A 27,289-nucleotide genomic window follows, 5' to 3' on the forward strand; every position below is an offset into this window, starting at 1 on the left:
TTGGTTTCTTTTTCTTTTCTTAGGTGCAGGGTTGGCCTAAGTAAAATAATGAGACAAATTTTGGCTTCAACACTTTCAGCCTCTCTTTATTCATCTTCTCCTTTTTCTATTCTACCACTTACTGTTTACTTGAAACTTCAGTCTCACCAACTCTACTTTTTCAGGAGTTGGGAGCTGGGAGAGGGACAGAGTAGCACAGCATCATTTTATAGCATGTTCCAAATTCCAAAATTATCCTTTACTACCTCCCCTCTGATCCTCCTCCATACTGTGTTGATGACCTCAATGAAATGCTGGAAGAAATTAATCTTGATTAAATTAATTCACATTAAGTTATAGATGATAGTCTCTTTCTACAAATCTTCTCTCCTTGCTATTGTTCTTATTTCTCATCCCCAAATAGTTTTTATCCAAGTATGAACATCATGATATTTTCAGAGAAGGTAATGAGGTTAAATACGAAGTTCAGTAACAATACAGTAGTGTATTTTACTATACAAGTCCTCACTCAGTAATCATGGAGGATTGGTTCCAGGATCCCCACAAATACCAAAATCCAAGGATGCTTAAGTCCCTTATATAAAATAGTGTAGTATTTGCATATAAGCTACGCACGTCCTCACATTTATTTTAAATCATCTCTAGATTACTTATAACCTAATACAATGTATATGCTATGCAAATAGTTGTTATACTGTGTTGTTTAGGGAATTTTCACAAGAAAAAGTCCAGGGGCCGGCCCCATGGCCAAATGGTTAAGTTTGCCTGCTCTGCTTCACGGCCCAGGGTTTGCTGGTTCAGATCCTGTGCACAGACCTAGCACTGTTCATCAAGCCATGCTGAGGCGTCATCCCACATAGCAGAACTAGAGGGACCTAAAACTAGAATATACAACTATGTACTGGGAGGCTGTGGGGAGAAGAAGAAGAAGAAAAGAAGACTGGCAAAAGGTGTTAGCTCAGGTGCCAATCTTTAAAAAAAACAAAAAAAGTCTGTACATGTTCATTGCAAGAGGCAACCATTGCAGATCTTTGGTTGGCTGAATCCCAGGATGTGGAACCTGTGGATATGGACGGCTGATTGTATTTGGGAAAAGGGCTCATTTTATGGAATCTGAGTCCTCCTTCTTCTAACTCCTTTCCTCCTTTCCCATCTTTGCCTCCTATATTTGCTTTTCAAAGCTTATTTTATTTTTGTACTTCTAAATTAACAGATTTTTATAAAAGTTAGTCTTTTGTTTTGTGTTTTGAACAAGTAGTGGGTTGACAGTAAATACAGAGTCTTGGGAAAGGGAGTTATCAGTGGGTTTGCTATTCTTCTTCCAGACACATAAAAGGGACTCACTGTATTATTATAATGACAGACATAGTTTACTGACTTTTGTGACAGCTATAAATTCACCTTCAAATGAATGTCTAATGGACTTGCAGGTCACCTCCTAAGTAATATTACTTTTATATCCAGATCTACTCACAATCATGTGATTCCTGGTTTTAACAAATCTTATGTTCATCTGCTTTTCAATAAAATAACTAAAATCAGGCTGATCCCTGGATTTGTTTCTTGGGCTGTACTAACTTTTACTTCTCTCTCTTTTTTCTCCTCCTGTTAACCCTCCTCTTGTTCTATTTTTTTTTTTTTTTTAAATAGTATGGACCTCATAGAAAGGATTAAAGACATAGTCTGTAAGAGACTGAAAGTCTTTGGAAAGACTGTTCAGCCATTTCCTCAAGATTTAGTCAAATTGATGACAATTTCTTAGCGATTTTGACAAAACAGGTTTTATCTAGGTTTATTTAATTCCAGACAGAACTTTTTTATTTAATCAGTTTAGAGAATAGTATTTTATGACTATCCAAGGATTTCATTAAGTTTGATACTTTGAAGAAATTTAAATTACTCCACTTTTATTTTAAAATTAGCTGTTTCAAAAGAGTCAAATAAAAAATTGGTTTGTTCTTTAAATTTATATTATACACAAAAATATGTATTTTTTACTCATTGCTGTGCTTAATAGTTAAAATGAGTTGTGTTAATTATATCTGAGGCTGATGTCTACTGCTGGAAAGAATATGTTAATTCTAATTTACCCATCATAATTTTGCCCACAAGTAAGTTGAGAAGGATAACCTTTTAATAGGTTAAGTAACATGGTGGATTCAATACAAGTGTCAGAGTATAAAACTTCTGACTTCTGGTCGTAATAGCAAAATTTGACTAATGCATATTATGCACAAGGCACTTAGGTTATGCATAAGCATTGATTTCATCCTTACCATAACTCTCTCAAGTAGGTATTGTTATTATCAGCTTCACTTAACAGATAGGAAATCTGAGGAACTGAAAGTAGTTAAAGAGTAGCAGAGACAGGATGTGAACCTAGACAGTTAGGCTCTAAAACCCATGGTCTTTATCATGACATCACACTGCCCCACTAGAAGGAAACACATCACATTCCAAAGCTTCTGTATCACAAAGGATTCATAGCAGGGCACTAATGACAATAATAAAAACAAAACAAACCACACTTCGGAAAAACCAACTAACCAACCAAGCAACACAAACAACAAAAAAAAAGTTAGATCTGGATACATGAAGAATAAATACAACCCTAATCAATAAACTTGGTATTTGGCCTTTCATGTTTTATACTTAATCCTGCTTCAGTTTTTATCTTTTTGGATAAGTACATCAAATTCATCTTAAGAATTGAGATCTGTTTTGGCTCTATTTTTTCTTGTACTGAGTTAATAAGAAAGAAAACAATGAAGGAAGATTTAGATGGTGCTCTTTCACTGGCTATCTCCGTAACATTTTAAGATTTTTGCAAATCTAGTTTCATTTAAATAAAATATTTGAACATTTTCCATTGCTATATGCCTATTTCTAGTGATTAGAGGTCTAGAATGCCTACATACAAGTAAAAAAGACTAATGGAAATTAATTTATTTTATTCTTGTAACTGACAAATTTAATACAAGGCATACATGTAGTGAAATAGAAGTGATTTACTTTACCGTATCTTCAAATAGAAGTAATTTACTTTTAGATTGATATTTTAGCTTCTTTTTGTCAACCTACTTTTACAGATTTTTTCCAGACATATCTACAACATTTTCTTCCTTAATATTTGATCTTTTCTCATAACACATTTCAAAATATTCTTTTATTAATTTCTTCTAGGCCTCCTCATTTTTTCCTTACCATTTTTCCTTTATTTTCATATCACCAAAACTCCTTAATCATTTGTTTTTCCTTTTCTGCATTAATCCATTCATTTTAAAGTTATGATGTCACAAGTTACTTTTCTCTTTCATTTACTTGCAAAATGATTCATTCTTTGCACTATCTTCCTGTCATTTCCTGCCAGAAACCTAGTGGTTTTAGATAACTAAAACATGGACCTAACTGTTTATGGGAAGATAATAATCTAGATTTTGAAAAGTAAGAAGATAGGCTGGTTATTAGTTTATACAGGATGATTCTTCTCCCCATAATCCCTTCATCTTTTAATACTAGATCATGTCTAGGTGAATTTTTTTCTTTTAACTTGAAAATAAGAATGTAGAACTTTGTTTGAGTCACTAAGACAATGTTAGTGTCAATAACTACACAAAAACATAAAAACTGAAAAAGAAGAAAAAAAAACCTTAGGACTCTTTCCAAGATACGTTTACTGTCTTAGCTTTTTAGTTTTGTAATCTGTATTACCCTGAGGTGTTTATGCTCAGTTTTTGATTCATAAATAGAAATATGTAACTGACTTTGCAGCTTGAAGAACACTGGTATCATCTAGTCTTTTTTTATGTTAAACTGCAGAATTATGGGCAGCCTTGGGGTCAAGGTCATATGGTGCATCTCCTTGCCTTTCCCCATCCTTTCACCCAAAGCACTATAATTTTTATCTCTTTTACATTTGGAGATGCTGTGTAAGATTTCATTAAATGCTTAATACATATTTATTGAATGCAGAGATGAATAACTGTAGTAAAATTTTGAGAAACATTAAATTATTCTAATTCTGCTCCTTTTGTAAATATGGTTCTTTTAGACCCTCAGTTTTTCATGTCTAAAATGGGAAAACAATAACTACCTATTATTATCTATTTCAAGGAATATATAATACAGTGGGTATAAAAGTGCTTGCATTGTGTTTAGCACTTAATAGCTCTCAATCTGTGTTGATTTTTCCCCTCCTCAAATCTGTGAATTGGCAAAATAATTAACAGACTTGGGAAGTGTAAAGGATTTAAGAGAGATTCTAGTTCTCTCTCCAAAATATGAGGATTATTGTAAAGGCATTCAGTTGGTTATTCTACATTTTTCATTTTCTAGACTTGGGGAAATGTGAATAAAAAATCTACACAGCTTTGCCATCTGAGAATCAATTATGTAGCTTATGTGTTTAATATATTTATTTAAAGCTACGTCTCTTGGCTGCAGAAGGTGTAGTGGTAATTTTGTTGGTAATCTCCCTGGATAAATTTTTATTAGCTGCACAAAAATGAGTCAGCTGACACACTTAATAGGATGGCTATAATACAAAACGAAGCAGACAAACAACCCAAAAACATGGAAAATAACAAGTGTTGGTAAGGTTGTGGAGAAATTGGAAACCTCTTTGCTGGTGGGAATGCTGTGGAAAACAGTTTAGGGATTCCTCAAAAAGCTAAACCAAATTACCACATGATTCAGCAATTCTACCCAGTGTTGTTTACACAAAGGAATTGAAAACAGAGACTCCAACAACATACTCGGATGTCACTGTTCATTGTAGCACTATTCACAATAGGCGAAATGTGGAAACAACTTGTGTCCACCAAAAGATGAATGGATAAGCAAATGTGCTATATTCATACAAAAGAATATTGTTCAGCCATAAAAAAGAATGATACATACTACAATACAGATGAACCTTCAAAACATTATGCTAAGTGAACTAGCCAGACGCAAAGGGGCAAATATTGTATGATTCCACTTATATTAAATATCTATAATAGGAAAATTCATAAAGACTAGATTAGAGGTTACCAGAGGCTGGAGGGGCAGGGAAGATGAGGAGTTATTGCTTAATGGTTACCGAGTTTCTGTTTAGGGTGATAAAAAAATTTTGGAGGGGCCGGCCTGGTGGTGTAGTTAGCAGATTCAGATCCCAGGCATAGACCTACACACCGCTCATCAAGCCTTGCTGTGGCAGTGTCCACATACAAAAACATAGAGGAAGATTGGCACAGATGTTAGCTCAGCGACAATCTTCCTCAAGCAAAAAGAGGAAGATTGGCAACAGATGTTAGCTCAGGGCCAATCTGCCTCACTACCCCCCCAAAAAAGAAAAACTCTTTGGAAATAGCAATAATGGTCACACAACATTGTGAATGTAATTAATGCCACTGAATTGTACACTTAAAATAGTAAATGTTATTATATATATATATATATATGTATGCATCCACAATTTAAAAACATAATAACATAATATATCATAAACCATTGAATTGTACACTTTAAATAGTTGAATTGCATGGTATGTAAATTATATCTCGATGAAGTTGCTAAAAAGCTGAAAGCCTGTGAGGTGCTCCTTTGTTAGGCGGAAAGGTGTCATTACTTTTCTCTTCCCGTGATAGGCCACGGGATAGGCCATACTAATTAGTGTAACAGTGTAAAATAGAATGGTACTGTGATTAACTGTTGCACAGCAAGAATGTGTTATATGTTAATAGGGTGATCTTATTCATGCTGACATGCTATTATGCTATAAAAGGCTTCTGGGCTTCTCCAACTTGGGGAATTGCTCACTTAGCTGGGGGAGGCGACAGCTGACCACAGAACTTCAGATTCCTTCTTGTTAGAAAGTCATTGTGGAGCTTTGTCTTCGCTTGAGTATCCTTGAGCTCATGTAAAATATTTATACTATTTGTTTGCTGGTTTGGCAGTAAACCAAAAGAATGCAACCCAGAACCATACCCAGCCATCTTTGAAATGGTGCCTGACTCTAGCACGAGTATTGTTGAGTACATTTTGAACATTTTACCCTGAGAAGCTATCACTTTTTGCCCTGAACATAAGTAGAATAAGCAACAGAACTGATGCTCCAACAATGAAAACTAGGTTGAGCTAGTTTCGTTTGGAGCCAGAGGAAAGTTACCATGAAGAAGAAGAATTTAAATTGAAATGAAGTGTACACAGACATTAGTCAAATACAAATTTTGATAAACGTTATTACAAACAAAGAAAATAGCAGAGGATGGAAGCCTTAGTTCAGAAATGATTTAGTATATTCTGGTAACAGAGATAAAACTGCTGTGACTGGAGCTTAGTAGCAAGAAAGAGGTGTTGTGTAGACCATAGTAAGGATTATGGATTTTATTCTAAGGGAAAATGTGAAGACTGAAGGATTTTATGCATAGGAAATAACATGATCAGATTTTTGTTTGAAGAACCTCAATCTGGGTATTGTGTGGGAAAATATGGATTGGAGAGAACAAGAATGAGTGGAACGACTAAGAGGAAATTGTAATACTTTAGCAGGAGATGTTAATGCTTTGGACAACTGTAGTGATAAGGATATTAGAGACAATTAAGTAAGTCAAGATATACTTAGGAAATAGAACTAGAAAGATGTGTAGACAAAATAGATTTGGGAGCCTGAAGGAGAGGAAAGTGTCAAGAATAACTGTATCCTAGGTTTAGGGCCCAAGAAATTGGGTGGATGTTGGCCCCACTTATAACAGAAAAAGTGAGGTAGAGAATAGAGAGGTGATGTGGTTACTTTTGGGTCATTTTGATTTTGAGATGCCTATAAGACATTCAAGTGGAAATATAAAATTGGAAGAGGGGTCTGAGAAATATTACTTTGGAGTCAACATATAGATGTCATTAAAATCGAGAGACTGAACAAAATTGTCCAGTGGAAGAGAGAATAGTGAGACCTGATGCTCAGACCAAGCAGCTCCAACATTCAAAGGCTAAGCATAGAAGGGACAACATTCAAAGAAGTCCGGGAAGGGGCAGACAGAAGTATGATGAAAAACAGGGGCCCTGCTGTAATGGAAGTAAAGAGAAGAGAATGTTGAATAAAGGAAGGCTTGGCAAAGTAAAATAGTGTAAGAATTGAAGTTTCCACCAGATTTAGTAATATGGTCATTGTTAATCTTAGAAATAGTTTTGGTAGCACTGTGTGTGGGTGAAAGCCATACTGTATTTCTCTGAGAAGTGATGTAAGGTGGTTAAATGTTAACAGCAAGTGTGGACACCCTTTTGAGGAGGTTTGGCTGAAAAGGGTCCAAGAACTAGTACTAGAGAGGCAGGTAGAATCCGTGTTCTGCCATCTACTATTTGTTCAACCATTGGCAAATTACTTACTATCTCTGATTATGTACCCTAATGGGGATGATGCCAACAAGAGTGCCTACCTCAAAGGGTTGGTTGAAGCGTGTTTATAACAACAATGCTTTGCTCCTTAGTAAGCACTTAATAAATGTAAGCTATGATTATCCTTGATCTGGATATTATAATATCCTTAATATTAGCGGGATCTTCTAAGCCACAAACTAAACCTCATATTCTTCAAAAAATTTCTAGCTAGGAACACCAAAGCCAGGACAATCAGAAGATAAAGACAGATAGGAAAAATTAAGGTCTGTTTATCCTAAGTAATCATTTTAATTTCTTATTACTATTACTTGGTTTAAAAGCCTTTCCAATTTCCCATTCTCTTACATCCAAATATGTTATTTTTACATGTTTCCTGCTATCCTACAATGTTTTATTGCAGAGATAAAATGCAGTGTTTTTGTTACATCCATTGGCTTAAAATTATTGTGAAATTATAAGGATATTTTAAAAATTCTTTTTAATCAGAAAAGACATTTATCTGGGGAACTTATTCTGTATAATTTATAGACTATATATTATCTTCCTATTTCTACTGTATGTTGCATATTGTCTGTATAAATTTATGAAGAGAAACTTTTGGCAGATACTCAATCACTAAATTAAAAAAACAGTTTAGAATATTTTGCATATTTACTTTTTTATATTTCTTATTTATGTATATTTCATATGCTTTTTAAAAATACAAATTGAGCTTTTCATTTTGCTCTGTTTCAATTGGCTTTTTTTGAGCTGTAATGCATCTATTTTAAACAGAGATATTTCTCACATTTTAATTTAAAACATTCAGTTCATTACTATGGACCCACCTAGTGTCAACTTTTCAAATTCATTTCCTTACTGTGTGTGTATGCTTATGCTATACATCATATAAATCGTATAATAAACGAAATGCTTAAATAATCTTAACATTTACAAGCTCATTTAAAAATCTCAATGTTTTTGTTTCCTTTCTTATGGTATGCATTGTATGCAACATAAACAATCTGAAAATAATTACTATGGGTTAAATGCAGAGCTGCTACAAAGCATCTTATTGCTCTTTTCAGCATCACTCACTCAAGGGGAAAATATAATCACTGGTATGAAGAGTAGTATTATTGAGAGAGGTCATTTTACATATGAATTTGTGTGATTTATTTTATGCACTGGAGTTACTTTTCTAAGTTTATAGACAATACCTTATTGGCTGTAATAGCTGCTACCACGTATACTGCATTTCACAGTTTACAAAGCATTTTTCATGTATAATATTAACTATTTATATAATTTCTGCAAGATAGGTATTGTTATCACCCCCAATTTACAAATGAGGCAACTGAGGATCAGAGAGGTATTAGGGCAGAATTACAACTTGAACCTAGGTTCTCTGACTTAATATAATAAATGTTTGTGTTTATTCACTAGATTATATTGCTTCTGAGATTTTGGTATATAAATCAATCAATACATAGCTATTGTAGGTAACTCTGTACTCAGTATGCACATTACCTAAAATTTGGCCTGGCTATCACATACATAACGTGTCAATGTTCAGAAACTGGCCTACTTGCTAATTAAATTAATAAGATTTAATTAACTTGACTGAGCAGGTTCAATATATTTTTCTTCACTGCTTTTCTGTAATCTCACTGCTGGTCAAATAAAATATTTCATTTAAATCAACTTAATTTTAATGTGTTTATTTTCAATATAGATAATACATTGAAATATAAAACTTAATACTTAAATGTTTTTGACAATCACTGCACAAAATTTCCTGCCTTTCAGTTTCTGCCTAAATAGAAACAAACTTGTTCCTTTCCCTTGTCCGGGAGGGAAAAAAGTCCAGTACAGGCCATTTACCCAAGCAAACCTCTGAAGGCATTCACTTGCTCGTTTTTGAATACTGGGTTTCCCTCTAAAATGGGGAGAAAGAAATGGAGGGGAGAGGGAGAGGAGAAAAAGTGTTGGATTCCCATCCCTTCTTGCCACTACTACTGCTCGGCTCGGACAACTGAGTATGCAGAAGGACATTGCTGCTGCTGCTTTGAAATTTTGACTAAATAATGAAATTTGCATCCAGTAATGGACAACACAAAATTTGTAAGGTTGAATATCACTATGGTCTGGCCGTGGGTCTCAAGGTGCCACAAAGCCAATTCTAAGAATGCAAACTTGTTGCTTAGGTTTGCATATCTGCCGAGTGGTTGTGGTTGTTACTCTGAGAGTATCACAAGGGGATCCTAAGCCCCTATGTGGAAGGTCAGTCCACAATTTGTCCATGAAGTTGTCACTCCCGGGGGGCTCTACCTGTGGTCTTGGTGCCTGAGGTCCCCATCACCCCCCCCAGCTATAGGGGCTGGTGTTTTCCAGGCAGGATCTGACAACGGTCCAACATGCTGTGGCCACCATTATTAAACCTTAAGTCGTCAGAAAAACCAAAGGACAAGTTGATAGGCAGGGTGTCTCTCACCTCCAACAGGGCGGCGCAGGGCACCGGAGGGTGATTGGGCCTGCCCACTCTTACGGTTCAGGCCGCCGTGCATGCCACCAAGCCCCTGTTCTCGACACTGGACGTGGACAGGTTGCAAAGCCTCCACGACAAGGGCAGTCAGCCAACAGCGCCTTCTCGGTGACACCCCTGCCCTGCGGTAGATAGTGTCGTGCGAAGGGCACGTCGCGGACGTGGATGCGCACGTCAGGCACGTTCCCTTCGTGCCTTGCCCGCGCTGGGGCTGCCGGGAACCGCTCCCGAGCCGTCCTTGCCCTGGTCCTGGCCATCGCCCTTGGGGAGGTCTGCGCCACCAGTGGCTTGTATTGCAAGTGTAGGTCTTTGCAAGCGCACCTTGCCAGCTTTCTGATATTATGGGTCACTGTCAAAGGTTCATTTCTCGAGGTGGGCCAAAACTTAGTGGAAGCGTGTAAATGTGCTTTTAATTTTATAGACATATAGATGCCCATATATGTGTATTTATATGAATGAGCATGCGTTTATATTGAAAGTAATCAAATAAGGCCTTTTTTGCTCTATGTGAGGTGCTTGAAGTGTTTGAAAAACACTGAGGTGAATCATTGTCCTGGGTTACCTAGTGTTTTTCATATATATTGTATATGTATGTATTTTACATATGTATATGCATACGTACATCTCACTAATAAAGTATATGGCCAACAGTTAGGGAGATGCCCATTGTAATGCTGGACTTTACACATCTAGACTATTAACAGTTTTCTTTCAGAGTATGTTATGTTAGCTTCATTTTCAAGGTTGGCCTAAAAGGAGATGTGAACATGTTATATCCTTCCAGACAATCTATATTGGGACCTCTATGCTAACAGGACAACTATGTATATTTCAAGGAAGCGTAAAATGCTTAATAACATAGGTGTGTCTTTTCTGCCCCAGAAGTGGTGGCAAGGTAAATAAAAGGGATATTAAACGAATGTTTCTGAGGAATGCATGTGAATTGTGGGGAATAGGATGACGATTACAGTCATAGAGAATATTGAGAAAGTGGAAAAAAGGTTATAGGGAAAAAAGGACAAACATGATAAAATAAGACATTTGCAGCATACATTATAAAATATTTATAAGTATCTAGTTTAAATCTTTTAAGATTCCAATACTTATCTCCCATAATATATCTCCATGTACTTCTGCAGACATTTAGAATTAGTTTGGTGTGATGCTTTTCTAACTATGCTTTGAAGAGAGAGGTTTAGCAGAATACTCTTCGAGCTAAACTCTACTCCAACTCCTGCCATATAAACTTATTGCTCTTCTTCAGTTTAATATTTCTATTCTCCCTAAGTTTTGTTTGTTTGGTTTTTGAGATTGTGTTGCAAGTTTAAAAAGTTTGAAGCCTACTGCTTTAGATTTTTATTAACCAGTTATAACTAGCTTATTACCAGCCTGGTTTTATTTACAGTATGCTTGTTTAAATAGTGTGCACTTTGGATGCAAAAACTACCCATTGAATAAAATTTATAGTCTTCTAACTTTTTGAACTTCATTCATGCATGCATGCGTGCATGCCAGACTTAGCATATATATAGTCAGTTGTAATCCTGTTGAACATATCTCTGAAAGCTCTCTGAGGTCAGGTCATGAAATTAACCAGTCTAGTTCTCCTTGGTACAGAGTTTTGCACTTACATGGGTATGTTAGATTCAGAGATCAAGGACAATTCCTTGAATTCTGCATCTGCTTTTATAATTACTTAAATGTAGGTATGCAGACAGAACTGCATACGTGTGACAGAAAAGCGTGATTATAGTGTTTGACAGGAATTGTAGGAAAATAGAAATGAGATGAATTTATTGGTTTTGAAGTAATAGAACATAAGTAATGTCTCATTTGCAATTTTCATGACCAGTCGTATGCTCAGGCAGCATTTCCTGTTTTCTCCTGTGCTTCCTCAGCATGTTAATGGAGTAGCTTCCTATTTGTTTAATTGGCTTAAGAATTTATTTAAACATGTTTTAATTTAGAGGAGGTTATTTGCCCTTTTTTTTAAACTTAGATGCATCCATTAAAATGTCCTATATGTAATAGTACAGTTCCCTTTTAAAAGAATGTGCTTGCTTTCCTTAAACTGAAGAAGTGTTGGCATCTTTAACACGTGTCTTGGTATTTGTAGTTCCCCTGCCATGCTTCCAGAATATCAGAATGATAAGGGGAAATCGTTAGATTCTCTCCATTTAATTTAACAGTTTTAATTGGACAGGATCATTATTATATTTTCTTTTAGTGAATTGCGGGTTGCTTTCTCAGTGAATCAAACTGTTCAGGTTGCTTATGAGTTTCAGCCCTTGGCATAATGTCACTAATGATTTCTACAGGACCTTGAAATAAAGCAACAGGAAAATCTATCAACAAAGAGATGTAAATGGAATATTTTTAGATCAAAAATAAGATTCAGATCTTTGTACTGGAAGAAAAGGACAACAGTGGGCAATTGCATACTTGATCACTTTAAATGCAATCAAAATGGCAGTGACTGCCTAATTGGCAAAATAGCATCTGGTCACATGGAAAAATGGAATGGCACTTGTATTTGACCGGGATTATTGCCATTATGAAATTAATAAAGAAGTCCATTATGTTATAAAAGCAGTAGCTAGTCTATTATTTTTTCCTCAAAAACTTTAGACATTTTTAAAATTCAGCATTTTTTTCTCTCACTGGTGTATCTTTCCTAGAGTAGGCCTGCAGTTGATATTTTTCTCTTTCTGATGCAGTTCCTAATGTGGAGATCCTATGTTGTTTCTAGTCTTTCTTATGGAAGGGAATAAAATATTTGTGTGGATATGTTCCTGGATGTGTGGTGTGTTTGTGCCCAAATTGTGTGTGTGTGTGTGTGTGTGTGTGTGTGTGTTTGCAAAGGGGTGGGAAAAGGGTGTAGAATTTACGGTTTCATTTTACCAGAGATGAACTCTGTTTTCTGGTATTTTAAAACCATCTCTCACCAGTGATTGCCTAATTGTCAAAATCAATGACTTTTTAAATGGACCTCTTTTAAAAAAAATTGTCATTATGTTGTTTGTCCTTTCTTGAAATTATCCTTTCTAGTTTAGTGCTTTATTCACCTTATACAACAGCCTTTCATACTTATGAAATAAAATGTACTTTTTCTAGGATATTTTTATACACTTCAGTGTAGTATTTCCATCTCTAAGTTGGAAACTTCTACTTAGGTGTTCTGCCATTATGTCAAATTCAGTGTAACATCACTTTGCCCACAAAGAAAATCTCAACTTCCAAACTTCTGTTAATACCACCACTGTTGTCCATGGACTTTGACACACCACCTCATATTATTTCTTACACTTCAATCCTAGTCTACGTAAGTGTTCTTTGAGGAAATACTATTTAAACCTAGATGTGAAGATAATGATGGGGGAGCATGCCCCAGCCTTGGGAAACAGATTATGCAATGGCCTCCTGATACCAGTACACACAAACTTATGGGTCCTGAAGTCTCCTGATTTTTTCCTTCAGATAGAGAATGCCATGGGTGTCACAGAACTTTGAAATAGTCTGGAGGGAACAATAATGAACAAGATGAAGCATCTGTCTTTATACAGCTTAGAGTCCAGTGGTGGGAACTTACATTCTCCTAGGTGTTATTGGAGTCCCAAGAAAGATAACAGGTGAAGGGTCAAGATAGGATTGTAATAGTGTCTGATTCTTCAACAAATTTTAAAGGATAAGTAGAAATTAGCCTGATACATTGGGGTAAGGGAGTGTGGGAGGTATTGCAGAAGGAATGTCCATTTCACACAAATGCATTGAAGGAAGAAAGAACAGGCTGTTTGCCAGCAGCTCTACCAGTCTGGTGTAGCTGGAGCATGAAGTTCATGGCATGTAGGGAGAGATGAGCCTGGATAAGGAGACCATGACAGAGCACAAAGACATGTTAAGGACATGTTAAGGACTTTTGATTTATAATAAGGTGATCATATCTTAAACTGGAGTTGCATGCAAGCCTGTTTTATTTTTATTTAATATTAATTTGTTTTTTATTTTTATGAGGAAGATTGGCCCTGAGCTAACATCTGTTGCCAGCCTTCCTCTTTTTGCTTGAGGAAGATTGTTGCTGAGTTAACATCTGTGTCAATCTCCCTCTATTTTATATGGGGTGCTGCCACAGTGTGGCTTGAGGAGCAGCACTGGGTCTGTACCTGGGATCCAAACCTGCAAACTCTGGCTGCCAAAGTGGGGTGCATGAACTTAACCACTACGCCACCAGGCCGGCCCCCAAGCCTCTTTTAAAGAAAAAATTAGATACTTTCAAGAATATTGTCACTGTGGTCTTTGAATTCCAGTTAAGGAAGCATTTATTTCAGAAACTAGCATCATAGTTTATGAAAATATCTTTAAGTTGAGAAGTATCATTAAAAATGAAAATTTTGGTCTTTCTAACAAGTAAAATACTTTTTAATAACAAAAAAATTACATATTAATTACAGGCCTATAAAGCTACATCTGTGTGGGGTCTCCTGATCTGAAATTTGAGAAATATTGTGTATAGTTGGTGGACAACCATTGGAACGGTTTTAGTTTAATTAGATGTGTATTTAAATAATTTAATTTATGTATATTTAACTTTTTTTAAAAAAGTAATGGATTCACATTCCAAATAAAGAAAAAATATAAAAAGCTAAAAAAGCATACAGCAAAAAGTTTTAATCTCATACCTATCTTTCATCTGTCCATTTTCCACCTCTCTCTGTCCCCACCATTATGCCCATTTTTGTTTCATTTTCTTGGATGTCTTTCCAAAGTTTTCTTATGCACATGTAAGCAAAAAGAAGTATCTCTAATAAATTCCCAGAAGTGGAATTGCATTTGTAATTTTGGTAGATATTTACAAATAGCTGTCCATAAGGGTTATATTGATACACATTTCTACTAGTAATGTACAAGAGTGCCTGTTTCTATAAGTCGCAAACAGACTGCGTTAGTAAGCTTTTGCTATGTTAACAAACTCCACTTTCTCCATGGACTGCAATTTTTAAAAAATTTTTTTCTTGCTTGTGTTACTTGAGGGCTCTGGGTTTGCTGTGGGTTAGCAGCATGTTGGCTTGTTTGAACTGGGCTGGAGTCCATTTGGCTCCATGTCTCTTCTCATTCTAGAACCCAGATCGTGGACTAGCACTTATCTGGGATATGCTATTTTCATGGTGGAAGGCAGAAATAGGATAAGTTGGTTGAGTCCAATCAAATATTCACACAGAAAACTCCATATTCCATTGGCCAAAGCAAGTAACATGTTTAAGACAAAGTCAGTGGGGTAGGAGGTAAAATAGCAAGGGAGAGAACATACTATTTTTGAATGAATAATACAATCTGACATAAAATGTTAATCAAAGTTTTGATTTTTTTGCCAAGCTGATAGGTTAAAAAAAAGATTATCACATTGTATGTAGCTGTAAATTTCATTTTCATTAGAAGATGTTGGGCATCTTTCTTTTGTTTAAGAACCATTTCTGTTTTTGAAGAAGTTATATTATTTTCCTGTTTTACTATTGGATTGTTGATCTTTTTCTCATAGATTTCAAGGAGGTCTTTACATATCATGAAGGCTAGCTCTTTTCTTTGATATGGGTTGCATATATTTTTTTCCCAACTGGTTTCATGTCTTTTGATTTGTTTATGGTGCTTCTTGTCATTAAGAAGTTTTTGGTGTTTATATGGTTGGATTTATTAATCTTTTATGGCTTCTGAATTTTGATCCTTTGTTAGTAAGACTTCTCTACTTCAAGATTATATTAGAGTTTGCTCATGTTCCCTTCTGGTAGATTTCTGGCTTTATTCTTTACATTTAAATCTTTATCCATTTGAAATTTATATTCTTGTTTGCATTGGTCATGAGGTAATCATAGAGCATTTGTTGAATATCACCTATATCATTTACTAAGTAGCATATACTAAATCCCCCCTATGTGTTTAGTTTTTTCCCCCTATACTTTCTTTTCTATTCCTTTGGTCTTTCAGTCATTCAGTATACATTGTTGTAATCATTGAGATTCTATATTATGTTTTAATTTCTGGTAAGCTGAGCTCTTTTTTTTTTTCCCAGAGAGTCTTTCTGATTATTCTTGTTTGTTTATTTTTTCACATAAACTTTTGAATTAGCTTGTCTAATTCAAATTTGTCTAATTCCAGTTCTAATTTGAACTCATTAAATTTATACACTAATTTGGAAAGAAATGTTATTTTTATCATATTGATTTTACCTATCCAGGAACATGGTATGTCTTTCCATATCATGTTAAATGTTTCTTCAGGTAGGTCTTGTATGTGAATGAGTTTATTCTTAGATGTTTTATCTTTTGTGTTAGTAATGCTAATAGGATCTTTTCCCCCCATTATCTCTTGATAACTGGGTGTTATCCTATATGTGAAAGCTATTGATTTCTACGTATGACTTTTGTTCCCCACCGTAATTGTGAATTCTCATAATGCTTCTGGGGTTTTCAGTTGATTCTCTAATCTATGCTTTATTAACACCAACAAACAATTCTAAATTCTTGAAGTTCAGAAAATGGTCATCTTATTTTAAAATCACTTGTTACTTAAACTCCCCACAGAATTTTATTTGTTTTACTAAATAGTACTTTTATGATTTTATCTTGTATTGCAGAAAACTTTTGGAAGTAGCTTTCTTGTGTACTGGAATAGGCACTAGGTTTATGATTGGAAGCCTTGGGTTCAAATCATAGTTCTGCCTCTTACTAGCTGTGTAGTTGAAATTTAGTTAATTTTTGTCCCTGTACTTTATTTACCTTTTCTGTGTCATGGAACTAATACCAGTAACTGAGACATTCCAGATTTGTTTTGAAAATTAAATGAATTAATCTGTGTAAAAATTGTAAATTTCTAGTTAGTAAGAACTTGATAAATTTTTTATTGGAGCAGGCAAGAATGTCAGTATCTTGTACTAGATCACAATTCCTTGGGGAAAAAAAAGTTTATCTTTGCATTGTCAACTTTTATCAGAGTGCTCTGGCCAGAAAGCATGCTCATAAAAAAACATTACATGTATTGATTTTTTTTTTTAACTCAATACGTCAAGCAAAATTCAGAGTACACACTCAATACTAGAATAATGTTTTTTAAGTTAACTTGTTAATTAGGATCAAGAATAGTAGTCCACTTACAAAGACTGAATAAATCTGAAGTTTGGTCCCTAAACCAGGAAGGACATGCATTGCCTTAGGTATATTTTTATTTTGTTAAAGATGTACTTAGGATGCTGGCATATCTTAGAGATGCTTATAGTCTTGTAGTTCATGCTTTGACTTTAAGCAAGATTTAAAATTAAAAAGCTTTCGGATTACAGACTCATGATTTGGTTAGAGTTAGTTAACATTTAGGTCTTTTTAAATACTGTTGTACCATCTGATACCTAAATAGTTGTTCAACTTCAGGGAAATTTACAAATATCAATTTATGGGTTTTTTTAATTTATGAAAATATTTAGTATAAACAATAAAATATTCATATATATATGGCTTACAAGTGTAAATTAAAGATTCTATACACACTTATTGAGTGAGTGTATAAATATATTCTTTTGGTAATGGCTATTTTCTTGCATTTTCATCCTGTGTATAGTCTGACAGAATTATTTTCTAAATTATGGCAGTAAGTCATTTTTGTTAACAATAACAAGAGAAAAAGAAGCTGTTTATTTGGCAGGAGTTCTACAGAGCGTCCACAAAATTCATTTTAAAAACTTGGTTTTCTTGAACACAGTTCGCCTGTCAGGATTTCTAACATTTCAACATTTTAGTTTGTCTTTGAGTTTCTCATTTGATGTTTTGAAAATTTGGATGAAGGCTGAATCCCTTGTATTTATTTCCCCCTACATGCCAGTCACTGCCATCACATGCTTATGATGTGTTCAATATACTAACAAACCGCTTTTAATTCTCTCATTGAATTAGGTAATGGTAATAAACATAATTGTACTTAACAGAGAAAATGAAATTTGTGTCTTGAAAATTCAAGAACCCCAAATTTTCAGAATCTCAAATAGATGTATTTAGTAATAAAATTAGTTCTTTCAAAAACATGGTCATTTTTTTTGTGACCAGTTAAGTTCTCCTTGTTGTTTTAACTTAATTGAATTTAGCTGAATTAACTGTAATTAATAGAAGATTTATTTTCCTCATTACCTTATATTGATGTGCGAATGTACACTTATGACATACTTTAATGGATTAAAATAAACTACAAGGACTTGTCTTAAAACTTTTTTAAAAGGATATATAACTGGGATGCCAGGATAAGAAATTTTGTTTTGCAAATTACAAAGTAATTTATCAAAGAAGAGATTTTAGGGCCAGAATTTGAGAGTCAAGAAATCTTAAAATTTGTTTTCCCTGAGGTGTTAAACACTTAGACAAGACTACATCATTAGTAAGGGAGGAATAGAGCCTCACTTAGAGCACAGGCCTCCTAACTTTCAGCTTTAGCCCCAATTCTTTCCCCTGTGCCATTCTAGATGTAAGGAGACTGAACGTTGTTAATAGGTAATATTTTCATTTACTATGAATAACAATTATTTGTCTTCTGCTTAGTATTCATTTAAAGGAAAATACAGAGTATAGATAACTGTAATCAACTTAGAAATGAAGCTAAGTATTCAAATATTTTCATACTTTACTCAATTCTGGCTCTTATTCCTTCTTTGATTAGTTAATATCAAGAAATACATACAACATCTACAGGGGAAAATCTTCCCTGAAAAGATGTGTACTAAATATTTTACAGAAATTTTCTAATAAGTAAGAATCCAAGCCATGTGTAGCAATATTATGGTGTTACTTCTCACTTTACTGCTGTCTCTAGGTAAGATGTGGGTGCAGCATGTTCTCTGTATTTCTTTCTAGGTTGAGAAATTACAATACAGAAAATTTGGTGGTGAAGAGCACGTTTTTAAGGTGTGGTCCCATTTGAATGTCTTCTCTTCTCATGGGTTATATAGATCTTTTTCAATAGGAGTCTTCTGATTTTTTACCATGAGAGTGATTGGTTCATGTCTTCCCCATCCTCATGTACTGACAACATTAGACATCACCAGGAGAGATGATTGGGTAGTGAATAAAAAAATAAAAGTATAAATTCAGTTGGTCTTATCTTCCTAATAGACACCCTTTGCCCAAAATTATTCTTTCTGAAAGACAGAAATTCCATTGCAAAGTATTTACATGGGGACCAGAAAATAGACACTTGTATTTTCCCTGGCATTCCAAAAATTATAACCATATTAAGAGAATATTTATAAATTATTTTTAAAAAGAGAGCCAAATTATATGATGCGTAGTACTAATTCTGAGGTTTATTATCGACATAAATAGGATAAGGGTACTATTCTTTAACTGTTTTTAATTGTATAAAGAACCATCTTTTATATCAAGTTATTTGTGAGGATGGGGCAATCATCATTCAACCTAATGTTGTCCAAAGTTTGGACATTCACTTAGCATTGAAATGCTTATTAAGCACTTTCCTATACATTCGCTATTTATTGCTATTACGCTATCTTTGAGATAAATTAGCATTTGTTGCCTTTTGAGAACTTTAGAGGAAAGATGTCATTACTTTGTTGTTCCCCATCTTGGCACTTATTAGTTTTGGGACCTCTGACAGGTTAATTCACTTCTTTTTGTAAGCCATGGTTCCCTCATTTGTAGTTGGGATAGTACCACTACATGTCGTTTAGTTGTGTTGAATATTAAATGAGATAGTTTATTTTATATGTATCACAGTGACTGTTAGAATGTCCCCTCAAAATGAAATCTATCATTTAAAAATTACCTCAAATTATTCTGAAGGAGATAAATAGTTAAGATATCAAACAGCGGGAGCTGTTACTGGGAATGGCACCATCTTTTTCAGAAAAATATGAGACTAGAGCTTCTAAGGTGAACACATTCTTTTTTTTTTTTTTTCTTTGAGGAAGGTTAGCCATGAGCTAACTACTGCCAATCCTCCTCTTTTTGCTGAGGAAGACTGGCCCTGAGCTAACATCCATGCCCATCTTCCTCTACTTTATACATGGGACACCTACCACAGCATGGCTTTTGCCAAGTGATGCCATGTCTACATCCAGGATCCGAACCTGTGAACCTCGGACCGCTGAGAAGTGGAACGTGTGAACTTAACCACTGCCCCACTGGGCTGGCCCTGACTAAGGTGAACACATTCTTGAAGAATGTGTCCTTGAAGAACACTGGTTGGTCAAAAATGTGATGTGAGGACAATTCATACATATAGTCTAACTAACCAACTGACAATACAGACAGTATGAGGGTAAAAAAGCCTTGAACTCATAGGCTATCATATACCAGTTCCCTGGCATGAATGTGTTATGAGGAATTGAATTTTAGGTCTTTAAAAAAGAAGACAGACTATTGAATTTCTTAGGTGTTTTTCTGAAGAGGTTCAATTACAAGACTCTAGTCTACTCTAAGTCAGAGTTTTAAGCTACGCCTTGTAGGTCAGTGGTGAGCTCACTAGGCATTTGGTGAATGGCTCACAGATGTACATTGGTAGGACGTTCTTTTTTTTGAAAAAGGGTGGGTTCACTTTTAATGTTTTTGTGACAAAGTAAATAATACAGGGAAAAAAACAATAGGTGAACATTTTTTTAATGCCTATTGTGACAGGTTAAGTCAATATTAAGTTGGTATTGTCTGACACCGATTTGCTTTAAATTCATTGTGGTTATAATACTAAAAGTTTTATTTCTCAAAACTAAACATTCCAAATTCCATGAAATGTGCAAACTATAGCTTGATGGTAGGAATGTATATCAAATATTGAAGCGTAATCTGTACCTATGAGTACACACTTTAATTTCAGTTATTAAAATAGAATATATTTAGCAATTCTGTCTTAAAACAGGAGAATGAAAATACTTCTTTTTAAAATTAAGAGAGAAGTATTAGAAATGCTTGCTTGAAACAATGCCCGAAAGGGGTTAAATTTGGCAATAACTTGTTTATGATCTTAAAAGTTCCTGATATTCTCTTTGAGAATTTTCTGGCAGTGTTCACCAGCATATCTTATATTTCCTTAGCCTGTGTGAGTCTCCTTTTTATATTTGCAATGGAAACAACATGAGCTCAAAAGCGCACTTTTTCAGATTCATTCCATTTTCCGTAATACTGCTGCAGGAGTGTCAAAGAGACTCATTAAATGAAAAATTGTTTTATGGAGTTTCTGTTGTAGTTTGTGCTCTCGTCTTCTCTGAAGATGTGTTTATATTTGTTTTTCTGTGTTTGTAGACCATTTATATATTTCTCACCAACTTAATTATTGTTCAGTTAAGTTCTCAGCATCGCTTTTTGTTCATTTGCTTATTTATTATGGTTTTAAATTTTCTTACCATATTTACCTTACAGGTCTTAGATATGAAACAGTTGATTTGAATTTTGGTTATATATATGTATTGTTTAATTAGATTTGTTACAAATTATTCTTGAATTCTTCTTTTAAATCCCTGGTACTTAACATATTGGTAAGCATTTAATAGATGTTCAGTGAATGCTAAAGTGTGTCTTAATCTACATATATTATGAAACCTTCTGGAGATCTTCTTATAATAGTATAGCAAAATCACATTGGGATGTGAGTTATGATGTAGAGAATACCAGATATATAACCATTTGAATATCTTAAACTTTTCAGGTAATTGATAAAGAATATAGATTTACTTAACACATATTATGTGCTATAGTCATTAACACATCTTTAATATTTAAACATTTTAACATTTAATATAGAATAAAAAGATTTATAATAGTAATTTACTATTAAATGTTGCAGTGATTGGATCAATTCAATTATTTAATAAAATTACCAATGACAGGATCTGAGGAGAACATTTTGGAACTGCCTTCTCTTTTGCTGACATTCTAAAATCTTGCAGAAATGCTAATTTGCAATATAGAATCAAACGAAAGAAAACTTTTATGGCCAGAGAAGTACATTTAAAAGTATTTGTTCCATTCAACCATCAAATACGGACTAACTTAGTGCCAATGAGGTTAGATCAAATTTAATTTCATTAACAATTATTTGAAAGCCTTTTAGATCACTTAAAAAGTGAGTACCATCTTGGGATTTTCATTCAGCTGTAAATTCTGGAGTGTTATTTTATTCTGTATTATGGTGTCACAAGTGAAATAATTTCTGGCTTCAACTAACAAATGGACCAAAAAGCAGTTGTATGACTTTAAATTCCTTTGCTCAAGTTTAAACACTGGGAAACTTAGGGATATACATACTCACTCTTTTCTGTGCTTCATAGGACCCAGGAGCTAATCTATGTGAACAAAATTCCTTATGGCCTTGGAGTTCCATTAGTTCAAATTATCATTATTAGAATGATCGTTATTATATTTGTCAAATTTTCTGTCTGGTTCCTAGTCTATTTCAGTTCACTTAGCAAGGATGATTGTGCAAGAAATAATGTGGTTTTGAATGGCTACAGGAATGTTTATAGAAATATGTTGAGATCGTAAACTAACTTCCAAACATTTTAACATTTTCCTATATGTTCTTTGTGTTTATTTGGTATATATATACTTATACATACATATATTAAGTGTCTATGAAAACAAAACCGAAGACAAGGAAGATTCTGATATGAGCTGCTTTCCTTTATACTACAGTTGGCCTCAAACAATCATACTCTCTTTCTTACCTGCTCTGGTGACCTTCTGGATTAGAGTTTCAGAAGAGACACAACCAGAGGTAGGAGCTGTAGCAAGACAGCAGCTGGGACCATACGGATCTCAGCATCCTGCCTTATGGCCATTATCTTTGTTTCTATCTTTATGCTGCCACTCTGTCTCCTTCTTGTGCTCTCCCTGAATCCTCTGCTCACTGCCTCCTCCTCTTCCTGACTCCAGCTCCCATTGCCCCCCCCATAACTTACCCTCCCTCCTTCATTTTTCTCTATTGATACAAGATGAAACAAGATTCCCTAATTAGGAAATTTTTTTAAAACTATTTTTTAAACTGTGTGTAGCCATGCAGCTACCATTCCCTGATGCCCATAGCCACTGTTAACAATAGAAAAAAATTATTTGTTGTGTACTTTATCAATTAGAGTGCATTAGATTGTACATCCCGTAAGGGTTGAAAAAATAGATATTTAAAATAAATGCAACAATTTTCTCATTTTTCTATGTAGGAATGGGTTGTTGTTGTCATAAAAAATAATTTGAGGCTAATGGTAAGAAAGAATAGTGAGTAATATCCTGTCCCCTTCCCCAACTGCCGAAAATGAAAACCATGTCGGCATCAAGTCATTTTTGCCACGTCCCTTGTTAACAGCTTTTTCAGGGTGGGTCATAATTCTGTATTTTGTTAGTGTCTTAACTCCATAGTGACATGCTTAAATCTTATTCCACGTTGATTCTGTAGTATATATCTGTTTATTTTTAGGATACCCTGTGAATGATGGGTCTCAGTATTAAGTTATCAACTTTGTAGAAAAATTTATAAGCTTTGAGTGAAGAATCAATTTATTGAGAAGGTTAATAACTGATTTTTCTATTTGGAATATGTGTATGGTGTCTCATTGTGTATGTCTAAAAAAGTAAACTTACTGTCTGCCTGTCGCCAGGAAAAAAAAGTGGGACCTAATCAAACTGCCGTGGGGTCAACCCTTGTGGTTTTAAAGGCCCTTAATGTTGTCCAGCTGCAAAATAAAAGGAATTGGGAGGGGAAGTTGGAAGGAGTGGAGGGGGTTGGGGGGGAATGTGTGGAAAAGAACAGGGAGTCTGGCTTTTATTTTTTTTTTTTTCAAGTGAGTTCAGTGCCAGCCTGGACATTGGCTGTGCAGACTGTTGAGCCATTGTCTGCTCCATTTCCAGAATAGCCCCCAGTTAATCACTTCGGCTTTGAAGGGAATTTCCTCGTGGAATTCTCCACAGAAAATCTAATCAACTGACCTGCCCTCTCAACAATGGAAGGCTTTTTTTTCTCTCTTTCCCTTATTGGGGCGGGCTCTGTAATGTAGCCTTTTGTGCAGAATGAACCCTCCCAGTAGGAGTGGAGAGCGTGTGTGAGTGACTGTGTGTGTGTGTGTGTGTGTGTGTGTGTGTGTGAAGAATGCACACTATCTCGTGTTGGTGAGTGTGTGCTTACTCCCTGACCAGATGCTGCAGTGCGCGGGGCAGCCACCAGCTCTGCATGCATGTCTGTGTAAGTGTCTCTCTCTGTGTGTGTATGTGCCTCTGTCATTTCATGTCAAAGGTACATTACCTGATTACCTTCCTCGCCTGCCAGATTTTTATCTAGATAATTGGAACTGCTATGGAGGCTGAGCCTTGCCAGCCAGCTTAGGATCTGTAAAGCCATAGTTTGTCCACCTTGTTATCTGTGGCTGCCTGGGCAGAGGAAATTAAAGAGATCCACAGCCAGGGGAGCGCTTCCCACCTCTGACCTCCCCAGCAATCCCGACCAGGACAGTTTGTTAGTACCATCTTTTTGTTTTCAGTTTTTGGTTTGCTTTGGGTTTTTGTTCCCTCGTGTGTGTTATTTTGGCATGTGGATACCTATTCCCCTCCACATCGCACATCGTGTTTTATGGAGTTTGGAGCTGAGGAAACTTTGGTTGGGTTGCCAGGACGTTCGCACCACTTTGTGGAAAGCACGAGCTAACAGTGAGACCGACAGAGTGAGTGACAAGTTGTTTACAGGTTTCCTTGAAGGGGCCTCTGCTATATTTCAATCTGTCAAAGTTGCTTTTCTTCCCTCAGAACAATGCCTGATTGTTGTGTGTGTGTTTGTGTGTGTGTGTGACTGTGTGTGTGTATGTTTCCGTGTGCGCACGGAGAGAGCCTAGAAAGGGGTGAGAAGGAATAACAATTCTTTGTGTAAAAACGCTATTACTAACATTTAATTTTTTTGCTTTATTAGTTAGTAAATGCAGTTTAATTGAGCTTCTGTTAGTATACAGATTTCTCTTTTAATCAGCAGCAAATGCATTTAAAAAAATCATACTGTTGTGTGTGTGTGTGTGTGACTTTTATTATTCAGAGGAGAGAGAGTATAGGAGACGTGTTAAATAAGTTGACTTCTCACATTCGGTGATGTCTAGAAGAGAGAATTAAAAGGAAAGGACAGGCACCCTGAGGTTGTCTAGTGCCTTGCAGCCGGAGCGTGCGGCTCCGCGGAGTGGGGGAGCGGCCAGACCCCGCTGCTGGAAGTGCGCTACCCCTTTAAGAGACTGGTCAAGGAGTCCTAGGAGAGGGAGGGGGGAGAGGGGGAGAGAGAGAGAGAGAGAGAGAGAGAGAGTGAGAGAGAGAGAGAGATTGAGAGAGAGAGAGAGAAGAGAAGAGAGAGAGAAAATCAATTGGTTTAGAAGGTTTGGACTCACTTGACAGGTTCAGTTGGAGACGATCATAGGTGGCTGCTGTGACAAAGGGAAATTGTGCTTTTCCAGCATGCTTACTGACCCTGATTTACCTCAGGAGTTTGAAAGGTGAGTACAGTTTTCCCCCCTAATATATTGAAGTACAACTCTCCCATTTTACAGTAGTCTCTGAATCAGTTGGAAGATGCTGCCCTAGAACGTGATTGTTAGAAAAGCTTTTAGCTAGCGCTTCTGCAGGCTTGTTAGCTGATTTTTGTCGTGATTGCCCAGACCAAATTGCACTGATTTGCAAAGTCTCCGAGATTTTTGCTAATGTTTTTAGGTTGCGTCCTCTAACAGGAAATTAAATGAACATTAAGCATCTCTCTCTCCTCCACTCGCTGCTTTTCTCTATGTCATTCACTCTTTTACTTTCTTCCTTCATTGATATTTTTCTCCCCTTCTACACCTTTTTAAATGCTTTTGTGCAGTGTTACCATTTTCAACATCTCTGTCTCGTAATTTCTGGGGTGACAGAAGGTTTTAGTGGTGGTTAAAACGGCGGCTATAAGCTCCTATTTGATCTTTCTGTGAAACTTTGGAAGCTGCTCAGGAAAGCACATGACCTTTTGTTGATATAAGAGAGCAGGTTTTTTTTTAAAAAAGAAAATTTAACATTACAGCGATCTATTAGCAGATTACGCTTGAAATGTCAAAAAAAAAAAGGGAAATGAGGATGATCCCTTTCTAAGTTTTAGTGGCGACTTTTTGCGCTAGCTGTTTTAAGCTAAATTTTGATTTACTATATTTCTCCCTTTTGCTATGATGGGGATAAGTGTATTTGTAATTAAGTAGTTTCTTCTTAGAGAAATATGTGCAATATCCTTCCATTTGATGTTGTTGCAAGTAAAGCAGGGCTTTGAAAGAATTTTAGCCCTCTCCCTGTTCCTATAAGTACACACTGCAATTTTTAAATTTGAGTTCTTATCCCAGCATAAGTTCATTTTTTGGAACTATAAATAGAATTTTGTTTGCCATTAAAAAGAATTCAAACTTTGTATTCTGGATGGCGAATTAAAAAAAAAAAAAAAAGCTAAAAAAAGCCAGGATGCATGATACCCAGGCTTTTTTTCATTTTCATGAAAGCTACCTTCTGTATAAACATTTGTTGTATCTGACTATGCAATGCAAGCTAGGTGCTAGACCAGCTGGTTAAAAATATGCTAAGTCAAGCTGTTCATCGCTCAAACGACTGAATTTGATATGAAAAGACGAAAAAAGAAAGGACAAAGATTAAAACATTCTAGAAATGAAGCAATGGAAGGGAAGAAGGGTACTGAGAATAAAATAATGCTTGAATGTGGTCACATATTAGAGAAGCCAATATCAGATCAGAGAAGAAAGTAAAATAGCCGCTATATATACTTTAATAGTTTTCTTTCTTTCATTTCCTCTTTTTTTTTAATTAAGGTGCATCCTCACTAAATAATTCCAGTGAATGGTTGAGCTTTCTTAACAGTTTTGAATTAATTTTTTCAAAGTTCTGTATATTAACTCTTTAAAATAGTTAGCTTTTGTTTGGAAATATAGCCTGTTTCCTACGTAGATATTGAAACATACTATTGCTTAATGTAGCAGTTTGTTAATATGCTACAGTAAGTTTTGTAGCATGCGCAGAGTAGCACTTAAATGATAATATTCTTCAACTCTATATTTTTTGAAAATAAAACTCTGAGTCTGATTTGTAAGCCTGTTAACAGACTGTTCTTATAAAAGGTAGTTACATATTAACAGGTTGTAGCCTATTTCTCTATACAGGCAAGCTTTCCTGCTGTGAACTTTATTTGTATTTTTTCAATTATCTTTTTTTAAACTAAACTTTTCCCTTTCCCATTCTGATGCTCAAATCTCTTAACTATTTTTTTTCCTCCTCGTGAGAATTTCATTATTTTGTCACCCAGAGGCATGCTTTTCTAACTGGCTAATTAAATAAGCAAGTGATAATCAATCAATAGAGTTGTTAGTAT

The 27,289-nt window shown here is 35.2% G+C and overlaps 1 protein-coding gene across 12 annotated transcripts in view; it reads left to right on the top strand.

Annotated features, from left to right (window-relative positions):
* The window catches only part of SOX5 (SRY-box transcription factor 5), a 952,037-nt gene that overhangs the window by 534,414 nt on the left and 390,334 nt on the right, over nt 1–27,289 (top strand). For 4 of the 12 annotated variants that reach the window (XM_046641293.1, XM_046641303.1, XM_046641375.1 and 1 more), the window contains exon 1: nt 25,276–25,391. The exons of the other annotated variants lie outside the window; for them this stretch is intronic. In XM_046641293.1, the coding sequence (XP_046497249.1) occupies nt 25,354–25,391 (38 nt within the window). In that variant the 5' untranslated portion in view covers nt 25,276–25,353. Of the gene's footprint in view, nt 1–25,275; nt 25,392–27,289 lie in introns of those variants that run through there. 12 annotated transcript variants of the gene reach the window in all.

The sequence above is a fragment of the Equus quagga genome, chromosome 1 (genome assembly GCF_021613505.1).
Source record: "Equus quagga isolate Etosha38 chromosome 1, UCLA_HA_Equagga_1.0, whole genome shotgun sequence".
In the NCBI taxonomy this organism is placed as follows: Eukaryota; Metazoa; Chordata; class Mammalia; order Perissodactyla; family Equidae; genus Equus; species Equus quagga.